Genomic DNA, 14,419 nt, shown 5'->3' on the forward strand with positions numbered 1-14,419 from the left:
GACACCAACTGGGGATCATGAAATAGATACTGAAATCAAACAAAAGGAAAATGTACCTGGTAATACATACTTGGACAAACCGATAACAATATCTGAAGTAAAAAAGGCACTGAAAGCCCTAAAAAATGGAAAGGCACCAGGTCAGGACAAAATTAAAAATGAAATGCTCAAAACTAGCGCTCCATATATAATAGGATCACTCACCAAGATTTTTAATCTAGTCCTTAACACTTCAGAAATGCCAGACTCTTGGAACTTAGGTATTATTATTCCTCTATACAAATCAGGGGATCGTATGAACCCAACAAATTATAGGGGGCTTTGCATAACTAGCTGCCTTGGAAAACTTTTTAATTCAATTATGGCTGGCAGACTCAATGATTTCCTAGATACTAACGGCAAACTCAGTAATGAACAGGCAGGCTTTAGACCAGGTTTTCGTACTACTGATCACATTTTTACATTGAAATCACTAATAAATCAATATGTTAACCAAAATAAACGCATTTATGCATGTTTCATCGATCTCAAAAAAGCATTCGATTCAGTTTGGCACAAGGGTCTCTTATTAAAGTTGCTTAATTTGGGAATCTGTGGAAAATATTATAGAGTTGTAAAATCAATGTACCAAAACACAAAACTAGGAATTTCTGTTCAAGGTGGCTATACAGAGCCATTCACCTCACGAATTGGTATTCGACAAGGGGATAACCTCAGCCCTGTTCTTTTTAATATCTTCATCGATGATATCAGAGAAAGCCTACAGTGTAGAAACAATACAGGAAAAGTGAACAGTTTATGTCACATATTATATGCCGATGACCTTATATTACTGTCATCGTCTAGTGAAGGTCTTCAAAGATTACTTAACAAACTGGAAAATTATTGCACAAAATGGAAATTGACTGTTAATGATAAAAAATCCAAAGTTGTGATATTTGAGAAAAATGGTAAAAAGCATTCCCATCTTAATTTTCACATAAATGGTCACCCCGTTGACATAGTAAAAGAATATAATTACTTGGGTATTACATTTACAAGCACAGGGTCATTGAAACAAGCTATGAATAATTTGAAATTAAAAGCCCTGAAAGCTTTATTTTCTCTCAAAGCAACATTGAAATCCCAAAATATATCAAACCCCATACTGACTATGAGGCTTTTTGATAAAATGATAAAGCCAATCCTAACATATGGTTGCGAGGTATGGTCTGAGGAACTATTTAAGCAAAAGAAAATATCACTCAATTTCCTAAACAAATTACCATTTGAACAAATTCATCTTAAAGCATGCAAATGGGCATTAGGTGTGAAAAGATCTACAAATAATAGTGCAAGTCGAGCAGAATTGGGTAGATACCCCATATACTGTGATGTTGTTAAACAAACACAAAATTTTGCAAAAAGACTGGACAATTTACCAGACACGAGAATTGTTAAACAGGTATACAATCAACAGAAAAATGACAAAATACCCGGCTGGTCCTCAGCCACGAAAACAATGCTTGAAACTTGGAAAATTACTAACCATTTCGGGAACATGCCACAAACATTTCACGGCTATCCTGATTTAGATCAAGAAATAATAAAGAAAGTTGAATGTCTCTTCTGGGAGGAATTACACACTGATAAATTCAGTAAACTAAGAACCTACAAAGCCCTAAAAAACTCGTACAATGGCGAAAAATACCTGCAACTCAACATTCCAGCCCATTACAAAATAGCAATATCAAAACTCAGGCTTAGTGACCACAATTTACAAATTGAAAGAGGGAGACATACATATCCTAAAACACCAATGGAAGAAAGATTTTGTCCACACTGCAAAAATGTTATCGAAGACGAAAAGCATTTTCTCCTGATCTGCACTCAGTATCAACGTGAGCGTAAAAGAATGTTTGATTCCCTGCCACAATTCTCTGGTCTATCAGGCACTGATGACGATAGCAAAATAATACAGATTCTCAATCCACAGTGTCGTGCAAGTGCATCAGCAGTGGCCAAGTTTATACAGTCAGTTATGCCTAAGTAGCAAAGGCATATTGTACAAAATACTATATTCAGTATTATTATATTGTGAATGAAGTAGTTAGCTTACATGTATTTTGGCAATGGAATGATCTAAAGAAGTTATACTTATTTAAGTGTATACAATTACAATTTATGTAAAACTGTAGTTTAGAGAGCTTGTAAAATGTAAATGTACACATTTTAATGCTCAATAAATTATTATTATTATATAATGAGACTGTTAACATGCCTAAGAATTGAATCTGAGGAAATGTGAAAAAACAGCATAACTTCTAAAATAATGGACTGATTATGCTGCTTTTCAAACTCAACCTGTGTTTTAGTAAGATTGGCCCCTCCTGTGAGTATAATGACAATTGGCCAATCTGTTTTTCTTATATTGTGTTATCAGTGTTGCATATATACTGAAAAAAGTGAAAAAACAGCATAAATTCCCTATAAGTGACCCGATCGTGCTGATTTTCGAACTTGACCTGCGTATAATGAATATTCATCAGTTCTGTAAGTTACAAGCCAAAAGGTAAAATGGTTTTCCACTTATCGTGTTATCGGTGCTGCATATATGCTGAAAAAAGAGAAAAAATAGTCTAAATTCACTAAAAATGACCCAATCATGCTGATTTTCGAACTTGACCTGCGTATTATGAATATTCATCAGTTCTGCATGTTTCAAGCCAAAAGGTAAAATGGTTTTCCACTTATTGTGTTTTCGGTGCTGCATATATGCTGAAAAAAGTGAAAAAACAGCATAAATTCCCTATAAGTGACCCGATCATGCTGATTTTCGAACTCGACCTGCGTATTATGAATATTCATCAGTTCTGTAAGTTTCAAACAAAAAGAAAAAACAGTTTTCCACTTATCGTGTTATCGGTAAAAGTGCACGGCGACGGCGACGACGGCAACGACGGCGACGACAGACGCAGATGACGGCTATATGTACAGACACATCTGTGTCTGTACATAAAAATGATAAATACAAGATGACTTTATATTTCAAATTATTGTCACTCAGTATGACCAAATGCCAACATTATGCTTCGAATAGTATATCTTGATGGAACATCACAGAATTTTATTGCATTATTTCCTTATAAATTATATTTGCACATGTAGTTCCTGTATACCTTTTTGTTTTATGGATGGTAGTGGGAATAAATAGGTCAAAGTAACAACCAGAAATTTAAAAAAGGTACAATTTTAAAGCCTATTTCTACCATCAGGAGATTTATTCCACTTTTTACTTTTTTGTGGCATGTGAATGTTACATGTTGTGTTAGGTTCTTTAACTACTATATATGTTACATAGTACTTACAGTAATAACTTCCATGTTTTCTCCTGCGTCTTGTACAATATACAATAATAATACTAATGATAAAAATAAAAACAACGGGAAAAACCACTGCAAGAATTAAGCCCAAAGAATCACCGTGGTCCTGAGGTGCTAAAAAAGAAAAGAACATGAATTCAATAAAATACTATGCACCATGTGTGTATGTTCACTTATTTGTATTAACTCAATAATTTTTTCTTTTTTTTGGGGGGGGGGGGGTCTATTTGATAACAAGGCAGCAAAGCTGTCAAATGTACAGACAAAAATATGCTACTGTCAATTCTGATGCAAAAATACATTATGCTTAACTGCAAATTCAACATCAAATTTTAATTATGCTTAACAGGTATTACCAATGTAAGTAAAATGTGTAACAAGCATAGGGCTTCAGGCCCATGGGAGTTCAAGTTCACACTTTGAAAATGCCAGAATGAGAAAAATGAAAATTTCACACAAAATTGCATAAATTCAATAATAAATGATTACCCAATTGAGCTAGCTTTTTAATTTGAACTGTATGCCAATCCTAAATTCATACTTGTAAGTTAAAAATAATAATAAGTAACACAGTTTTCTTTTCATGTTTGTAGTAGCAGTGCAAAAAGATTTTTGTAATTTTTGAAGTAACATTACATAATAAATTACAGAATAATTATCACACATTTTTTTTATTATTGACTATAAATAGGATGGACATGTAGAAAATTTGATTACCATTCGGCTTCATATCCAAGGGAGCTCCGAGTCCAACAATGAATATGCCAACACAATAAAAATGAATATTTCACTAAAATGTATAACTTCCAGAAAAAGAAGCCAATTAGACTGCTTTTCCAACTCAGGCTGCATTTTAGTCCTGTGTTTCTGTTTTGAAAGTTTGACAATCATTAGTAACATGGTTTTCCCATAATGGTCATCATGGCAGCAGAACCCAAAATTGTGTTTTCTTCTATTTTAATGCAATATTACATAATGCTTACCAGCATAATGACCATCAATTTTTAATAATAAAATATACATATAATGGATTCTCAGAAAATGTGACTAGCTTGGGTCTTCAAGTCCGTGGAGGTTCTAAGTAACACCTTGAAAATGCCAATATGTGAAAAATTAAATTTTCACAAAAAACTGTTTAACTGCCAGAAAAATTTACCAAACAGACTGCATTGCCTACTTAAGCTGTATTTTAGTGCCATGTTTCTTTCCAGTAAGTTTGAGAACAGTAAGTGACACGGTTTTCCTTAAATGGTCATCATGGGAGCAGTGTCCAAATTAAGGGTTTCTTTAAATTTTGATGCAACATTACATAATGTTTAACAGCATAATTGCCATCAATTTTTTACAATAAAATATTAGTATCATGGATTTTCAGAAAATTTGACTAGCATGGGTCTTCAAGCCCGTGGAGGTTCTAAGTCACACCTTGAAAATGCCAATATGTGAAAAATTAAATTTTCACAAATACTGTTTAACTACCAGAAAAATTTACCAAACAGACTGCATTGCCTACTGAAGCTGTATTTTAGTCCCATGTTTCTTTCCTGTAAGTTTGAGAACAGTAAGGTGGTATGTAGGTGCTATGTGAGGAGGAGACGTGGGTATGTTGCTCTCGGAATTTGATGCTATTTTGGCAACTTCAAGACAATGCAGGCTATTGATTTGTGGGAGACACCTTCGTAAGTTGGTCGGGGTCGGTTCACAGTTTTCGGCGTGACTATTCGAAGTATTGCCGACGAGATATTTGAAAAACAAATTCGTATATATATTCGGACTTGGTAAGATAACGGCAGATATAGGTCAACATCTACTCACTTTTACCATGCATTTTGGTGACAGCAATTGTTGCATATAACCCATAGCAATTACGGAAATAATGAGGGGCAAACGCCAGGTAGCACAGAGAGCGGGTGTTGTAGTATTCATCGTCGTCAACCAAAACGGGAACAATATCAACCAAAAAAGTGTTCAAGACATTGTATGTATTTACCGCATAACATTATAAGCTACTAACTTCTGGTGGTTTATTATTTGCAAATGCCCAAAACAAATAGGAAAAAGAGAAGCAGAGGAAGCACGGAAAGTGTAAATGAAAACCACGCAAAGAAAGAGTGCCAGGTCGAAAGCCCAAAGGAAAATATGAAGGCGACTAGTGAGATACTCCAGGAAGCAAACAGTGTCCTACACAATTCAAAAATCCACGATAACCCTCCAGTTTTTAGCGTATCCGAAACCCCTAACCAAGCGCTGTTTAAAAAAATGGACACTTTATTAAAAGCTGTAACAGATTTAAAGGACAACCAAGATCAGATGAGAAAATCATTTGACTTAAAACTAAACCACTTAGAAGAAGAAATGAAAGGAATGAAAATGCAATTTGCAGAAATCCTAACGGAAATAAACGTGCAAAAAGAAGAGCAAAATAGGATGAAAGCAGAGGTGATCAAAATAAACAACACACTGGATAAAGTCACCGACATAATAAGTGGCCAGCAACTATATTTAGAAAAACTTGACTCAAAGCAAAGAGAAAAGAATCTCATTGTGATCGGTATGTCGGAAAATGAGAATTATGGAGATGTAGTTGGGGATGCGGAAAAAGTTAAATATGTTTTAGAAGCGATCACCGCCACTCAACTTGCAAATAAACCTGTTTGCAAACGCTTGGGTCAGCCAAGGCAGGATGGCACACCCCGCCCGATTCTCGTAACGCTCGGCAGCGAATCCCTGAGGAGGGACATCCTCCAAAAATTGGCACAAAGGAACGGCGGGCAGGGAGAGCTTCAGATCCCGCATGTTAACGACACACTGAGGATAAAACGTGACCAACACCCAGCAATAAGAGCTGAGTGGGGACGCATGTTCAGGGCACTGGACACAGAAAAGCAAAAGCCAGAAAATATGGGCCATGAGATCTTTTTCGATAAAAAGAAAAGAGTAATTACCAAAGATGGTGAGGTAATCGACCGTTGGAGTGCAAATTTTGTATAAGCGAGCAGAACAGAAAGTTGACTATAGTTACATGGAATATAAATTCTGTAAAAAATAAACTAGAAAACAAAAAGGTGCAAGAACTTTTAAGTTTATATGATATAATTTGTTTAAATGAAATTAAGTCAAATGTTGAGTTCTCCTTACCAGGATACCATACTTATATGAGTAAAAATGAAAACGCAAACCGAGGAGGTTGCGGTGTTCTCATAAAAGATGGGTTAAACAGATCTATAATTGAACTTGTGTGTGGTAAAGACGACTATATTTATTTTAGACTTAAGGAACACCCACAAGTAATATTTGTGGCTATTTATGTTGCACCAAAGAGTTCACCATACTTTTCAATGGAGGTGTTAGCTGATTTGAGTGCACTCCTCATGAATAGACCTAACCATACTTTTATAATAGTGGGAGACACAAACTGTCGATTTTCTTATTTGAGAGAAAGATTTGTAGACTCCATAAAGGGAATGTTTCCTGATGTTCGGTAGTGAATCGCCTGATAAATTAAGGATTCCTAACGAAAATGCACGACTTGTTACCAGGATTCTAAAACCGTTAGTATTACTAAACGGTTTATGTTTTAACAACGTGCAATTACCACTAAAACTAACATTTAGACAAAGGGATCGATGGGTCTCAGAATTGGACCATTGCTTTGTCTCCCCGAGCCTCGTAGCCGCAACATCTAACATGATAATTCATGACAGCGTGGATTTACCATCGAACCACGCCCCAGTAGGCATTACTTTTTTTAAGGAAAAGCTCTCATCAACCGCAGACATCCTGAACTCTCTACTGTACCGCGTATCACAGCTAGATGATCATACACCGACAAGGGACACACACCCATCATCATGTAGTAATCGGCAAGTTAAATGGACTGATATTGATTCTACCTTATTTAAGGAGATTCTGGGAACCGCCGAACCGCCGAATCTACGTTCATATGATAACTTGGACCAGGTTTTCTACGAAACTGACCGCATTATGAGATCAAGTCTAGATCGTGCAAAGATTCACCAATCAAACCAAATTGAGCAACAACGACCAATAACAAACCGCTGGGAAGCGCTTCACAGCATGAATGATCATCGCAAGATATGGCAGGCGATCGGTTGGAGTGGGACGCTAGAATTAAACGACGCATCAAAAAAGCGACCGACGGACGAGGATTTCAAGGAGCATTTTGAAAAGCTGCTTTCACCTAACGACGCTGACCCCGTTTTCACGCCGCTCCCAGGGGAATGCCCTTATATACCAATGACTGATGACCAAATTACTGAGAATGAGGTACGGGACGCCATTAAAGCAGTTCAACCGAATAAAAGTGGAGGACCCTCCGGCATCCCCCCTGGAATACTTAAGACCTTGCCACAGCGGTGGATAACTTTTCTAGTACTTACATTTTCTATGATTTTGAGCACCACATTGATCCCAGCGAAATGGGCGTTGTCCCGCTTAGTTATACTATATAAGAAAGGACCTAGAACGGACACTGGAAATTACAGGGGCATTGCAGTTATGGACACATTTTCTAAACTGTTTGATGTTATACTATGCAAACGTTTAGAAAGATGGTTTAAACCCGAAAGAGAGCAGGCGGGCTCTCAGAAGGGAAGAGGGTGCCTAGAGCATATAGTAACTCTACGCTTGGCTATTGATTATGCTATGTCCAAAAAAGAAAAACTGTATATAGTTTATGTGGATTTTGTTAAAGCATACGACAAAGTCCCACGTGGGGCGCTCATCCGCAATTTGATCCGCTACGGTTGTGGATACTCTATGGTAAAAATATTAGCCGCAATCTATAGTAACACTAGCATGGCTCTGGGTGCAGCCAATATATCAGCTTCGTTAGGCGTGCGGCAAGGATCTCCAACGAGCTGCTTTTTATTCACTCTGTATATCAATGACCTAGTGAGGGAGTTAAGAAAGTGCCAAGATGACGGTTTTCTTATGTGGTTGCACTGTTTATTGTTAATGGATGACACTGTTATCTTAGCAACGTCCCGAAAAGCATGCATAGAAAAAGTAAAAATACTAAAACAATTCTGTGCCCAGTCAGGGATGGAGATGAATCAGAGCAAAACCAATATAATGGTTATAAACGGTACCGTTGAAGATAAGGAAGACCTCGAGGTGGAAGGTCTAACAATTAAGACCTGTGACAAGTATTGTTATCTCGGAGCAATGTTCACTCAAGATGGAAAAAGTGATACAGCAGTAAGGGAACAAATGGACATGAAGCAGTGTCATGTTATGAAATATACAGCATTTGTTACAAAGAACGTTGATTTCCCCTTCAGCATAAAGAGGAAGGTGCTCGACGCCGCATTGTTTGCATCCATTCTTTACGCATGCGAGTCATGGATAGGAAACAGTATAGATACGGCAAACCCCATGTACATAAACAGTGTAAAAGCATTATTAGGTGTACGGGCATCAACGAGAAACGACACCTGTCTCCTCGAATTGGGCTTGCCCACACTAAAGGCACGCGTAATGGACGCTCAACGTAATTTTCTGGAGAAATTGTTGCAAGAACGCAAAGACATGGAGGACGACCCTTTCATATTCATGTGGAAAACTTGTGCAGATGCTAAGACAAAAGCGTCAACGTACTATCAGAAAGTGTTAGCAACATCCGATCATATTTACTTGGACATTGAAAACCTAAAAGATCAACTTAAAAATTCGAATCAAACAAAAGCAACGACTTATTTAGAAATGAACCCCAATCTGGAAGTGTGGGATATGTACGCAAACCGCTTCGATATCCCGGAATATCTACGTATAGCTACTACTAGGTTTAGGCTAAGTTCTCATAGATTGGCAATCGAAACGGGTCGTTGGTGTCGTAAAGAGAGGAACGAACGTGTCTGCAAGTGTGGTGAAATGCAAACAGAGCTACATGTTATAAGCAAATGCGAGCTCACATCAGCGATGCGTTCAGCCTACCCTGAACTGGTATATACGTCCTTAGGGGATCTATTTTCAAAGAACAATTTGCACTTAGTCGTTTCATATGTATACAAGGTCTTGAAAATATCAGAAACGTAGCTTTTAAAAACGGTGTACCGAACTATAAGTTTTTGTCATGGTAGTGTATTGCGCTACATATTATACTTGTTATGCCTTTATTGATCATTTATCCCTGTATGTAATGTTCTGCTCGCTTATTATTATGTAATCATACGCATACAGTGATGATAATAAACTACTACTACTACTAAGTGAACTGAAGTGAACTCAACCTGCGTTTGAGTAAGACTGACCACTCCTGTGATGTTAATGACAACTGGCCTATCTGTTTTTCTTATATTGTGTTAACAGTGTTGCATATATGCTGAAAAATGAAAAAAAACAGCATAACTACTAAAATAGTGGCCCGATCATGCCGATTTTCGAACTTGACCTGCGTTTTATGAATATTCATCATCTCTGTAAATATAAAGCCAAAAAGTAAAACTGCCCTCTACTTATCATGTTTAAGCTGAAAGTGCATGGCGACGGACATACAGACATCTGTGTCTGTACATAATAATGCTCACTAATATTTAATCAAGCGCAACAGGTAACGTGGTCAATAAGATTAATTTCAGGACCATGAGGGTTCAAATTCACATAATGAAAATACCAATAACCCAATAATGTTTATTAATTAACATGGAGATAACAGATTAATGTTGTTCATTTTCTTTATGTATATGTGTGTGTGTGTGTGTGTGTGTGCGTGCGTGTGTGTGCATGTATGTGTGTATATATATATTATAGAATATATACAATTATATATATTGTAGAACGTACAATGCAGTATATACAAAATTCTACAGTATATTACAGAAGACCCAAACTGAACAATACGTAACAAAGCAAGGTGATACAGTGCACCAGTTTACAAACTAGAGACATAAATGGTTGTGTCTTTATATAATATAGTGTATATGCACATTCATCGTTTTCACATACAACCTCACACACCCGAAAGCGCACGCACACTGTAGTACACACTAAAACTTTTAATACAGATGCTCAGTCATTGAAATACTGATCTTATATTGAACAAAAAATAAAGATACATATTATGGACAGTTTTGTTTTGTTATTGTTTTACCACTAATATCTTATCGATGTTTAGCCAAATCTGTTGTATGTTAGATCGTTTCACTTAAGGATACATGTATAATGAAAACCTGGTAATATTTCCATAGCATTTGGCATATTGTATTAGCCCTACCCAAGTGGGGGGTTTGGATTTGGACCTGCATATGCTTATGTATTTCTTAGTTATCAATGTAAGTAAATACAGGCCTTCTATCTTAAACTGTTGTACCAGACCAAATAAGAACACTTTGGGATGCCTATCTATATTCGTCTTCATACTTTCCCTTATAGCATTAAACAGGCAAGTCCAGATATTTTGTACATAAGGACATTCCCAAAATACATGATATATTGTCTCTTTGGCAATATTGCAAAACTCGCACAGCTGATTCTTTTTTCTTTATTTTCATTAAGTATGAATTTGTGCTAAAAATTCTATGATTGATTCTAAATTGCAGTGTTTGTAATTTTGTGTCATCCGTCTCATGAAAACCCTTACGAAAATTTCCTATAGGTTCCTATAGGAAATCTTATAGGATCCTATAGGGCACCTTTCCTATAGGAAATCCTATAGGATCCTATAGGAAATTGTTGTAAGTTAAAATCTTGAGAAAAATACAAAATACAAAAACAAAAACACAAAATACAAAAACACATAATATCTAAACAAAAGATATTTGATATAGGTCAATTTTATCAGTGGAATTGTCAATTATATATCACTGTTAAAGCAAAAATGCTTTTTATTGTTTATAATGCACAATCTTATACGGTAAAGTACCATGAATTTCGAACGGCTCTTGAATTTGGAACGATCTTAAAATCGGCCGTCTGGAGTTTTTTATGCACCATGAATTTCGGCCAGTAAGCAATTTTGCGCGATCTTGATTTCGTGAATTTGGTACACCTTAAAATCGGCCACTGGGCTATTCTCACGCTTATAAAGATCTAACAGTCGGCAATGTTGCCCTAGCGTACCTTTACCTGAGTACTACGTGTGCAGCCCAAGATGCAAGATAACGATCGGTACAGTTAGTTTAGGACACTAAACAACATCGTCATATCCATTCATTCAGATAACAGGAGAATCTATTAAGAGTTGTACTGTCGGGCTGTTGTTTCTTTACCGCAGTATTCGATGTGAGATAGCGATCGGTAGTTTTGCTGAGGCACACAATAGCATTGTTAACAGTAGAGACTTCAGTAACAGAACAAAAGAGCAATATTAAGAGCTGCAATAAAGATTACCATTATTGCTTTCTTGTCTCGCTCAGATCGTTCACGATCTCCCGATGACGATCATCCGCTAATTAAGTCCCTTGAAATGTACAAATGAAATGAAAAATATTTTTAAAAATTATAAATTCCAATGGGGAGGGATGGAGGGTTAAAAACAATCGAGAACGATCTCCGGCTGACGATCTTCCGCAAACGAAAGCCACTGAACGAGTATGAGCTTTCTCGTTTCACTCGGATTGCGACGCTGACAATACGAAAATTGCGTTCTCGTCTCGCCCTTTGGCTTACGAAGTCTCTTTAACAAATATGAAAATTGCCTCCTGGTCTCTCTCGGATTGCGAACGATCTCTCGCGGAAAATTTGAAATTTTCCTTTTTGTCAATCAGCTTTGTCAGTTGCCATGCGTATGAAGGTCCGGAGGGTGTCCCCTTTCACAAATTGGCCTGTAGTTTGCTTAGTGTTTTGTACCGCATGAAGGTCACTCTTGTCACTGCTGCATACGGCGTGGAATGTGTATCTTAAAGTTCATAGAAACATTTTATTGTGTTTTGTAAGCTTTAGGAAGTAGTTTCGTCGTGACTGAATATCAGCGTACACTACAAAGTAGTACCATTCATCTGTGACGCATCATAAAAGCAAGGTTCGTCAAATTACTCTAAGAAAATTTCTTACAACGTCCACGGCTGTCCCGACAAGCCAAGACATCATTAAAAAAAAAGTCGCAAGCCGTCTAGTCGTCTTAGAAAATATAGGCCGTCCGGTGATGTCAGCGGCCATCCAAATGACGGCTGGACGGTTCGCTGGGAAAAGCCTTGCTCATAAGGGTATATTTATTTAACTAGGGGCTTACTGACATCACCCAGCTTACATGCGGGTGCATGCCTCCCAAAATTATATTAAAGGATAAAATTGTAATATATCTAAGTTTAATTGTTTGTAAATTTTGTAAAAATTGCCCATGCCACCCCATTAGTTTGGAGGGTTAAGCTAGATCAAGTCCGTGTCAAAATTCTTTGAAACTTTGCAGGAAAAATCAATCTTCCTTTGTTTCTCTGGCTTCTTGTTTAGCCCGATGATCAGATTTATCTAGTGCCCCCAGGTCTGCTGGAGCAGCTCTTTGAAAATAACACACAGGTAGATTTTTATCTGAGATAAATATCGCGTTCGATACACTCAAGACAAAAGCTACCTGTGAGCTGAAGGGCACTTTACCCTCTAATTAAGAGGTAAAGCAAGTTCCAGCTAGATGGACGATTAAGATCGGACTTCAGATGGTAACTAGTATTGTTTACCTCAGTTCTGTGAAAGCAAACGAGAAGGGTGTCAGAACAATGGTGCATATATAAATTATACAGAGAATTTGTACATTCAGGTGACGTTAACTTATAATTGAAGGGGATTTTCGATAATATTCCTTGAAAAGTACACTAGATTTATAGAGAATAATATCATGGTTGGCCAAAAAATTATATACGCACAGTGTATCCATGCGTATGCCTGGTTACGCCCCTGTCGCAAACCAGCAAACCATATCCTGCTGACTACATGAAAATTGCCTTCTAGCATGGACAAAAAGTCCAACCTTCTATGCTTGCTCGGATCGCTGACGATCTCTTGCTGACGAATATAGTAAACGAAATCCCTTGAACTAGTGTGGAAATTGGCTTATTGTCGCGCTCAGATCGCTCACTATCTCCCATTGAGGATCTTCCAGTCCCTTCAACGAATATAAAAACTGCCTTTTTGGTTTACTCTAGATTACCTATCTCTTGCGTTTGTTTGAAGATGGTTTCAATGACAAAACGTACACGCTTTTCAAATGCGTACATTGACGCACCTATGCACCTATGCACCAGGAAATCGGTTGCTGCTGCTGGTTAAGAATGGGTTGCCTGAGCGAAAAAAAAAAAAAACGGCCCTGCACCCCCCCCCCCCCCCCCAAAAAAAAAAAAACCTAATATATTTGATTGCAGACAACAATCAGCGGTCATCTTGGTCGCAGCGCACGACGGAGAGAGACCGTAATACACAGTTCGGCTGCCGTGGCGAAGGCTACCTGTGCGCCGCACATACCGATCTGCGGTCGTAGTGGCCTCCCCGCACGGAGGAGAGGCCGTAGTGCCGAGGCCGGCTTCTGCAGGGAAGGCTACGTATGCGTCGGAGACACAGACCCGCGAACGGCGAGATGAGGACACATTCGTGCGTAAGGCTCCACCCAACTTTAACGGTAAAGGCAACGAACCTGGTCGCAGATGAAGGCTACCTGCACATGCGCCATAGACACTGATCGGCTGTCGTCTCGGTTTCAGTGCACGGAAAGGAGTAACGGTAACACTAAGCTTCCATAGTAAAGGTTATCTGGCCGTGGCAGACGCTAATCGTCGGCCGTCTCTCCCTCTGTCCACTCCCGTTCTGAACGCCAGGATCGTATTTGAAAAACGACACTAGTTTCTGGCTGCCAGAATCGCTTTTGAAAAACGACACTACTGATAACGATGCTGTTTTGCGGCCCTAGACAACAGTACTGCTCTATCTATGGGCCATACACAGTGATCGGGTGAAAGTACGTGTATACCTTTGGTCGCAATTACCGACACTCGCACATCATACATTATGGTAACTCTAAATAGATCGTCGGCAGAAGATAACAGAAGGCCTAGCGACGAACAGACAACTTCCGGTCAAAATTCGAACTTTCGGAAGTTCTGAGCACCTCC

At 38.0% G+C, this 14,419-nt stretch overlaps 1 protein-coding gene across 1 annotated transcript in view; it reads right to left on the reverse strand.

The window, feature by feature from the left end:
• The window catches only part of LOC106162098 (uncharacterized), a 189,048-nt gene that overhangs the window by 9,950 nt on the left and 164,679 nt on the right, over positions 1 to 14,419 (reverse strand). Inside the window, exon 9 of the mRNA XM_087003117.1 lies at positions 3,348 to 3,476. Coding sequence (XP_086859243.1) covers positions 3,348 to 3,476 — 129 coding nt within the window. The remainder of the gene's footprint in view (positions 1 to 3,347; positions 3,477 to 14,419) is intronic.

Source organism: Lingula anatina, chromosome 2, assembly GCF_051362555.1.
Source record: "Lingula anatina isolate TDL-2025a chromosome 2, LinAna3.0, whole genome shotgun sequence".
NCBI classification, from domain to species: Eukaryota; Metazoa; Brachiopoda; class Lingulata; order Lingulida; family Lingulidae; genus Lingula; species Lingula anatina.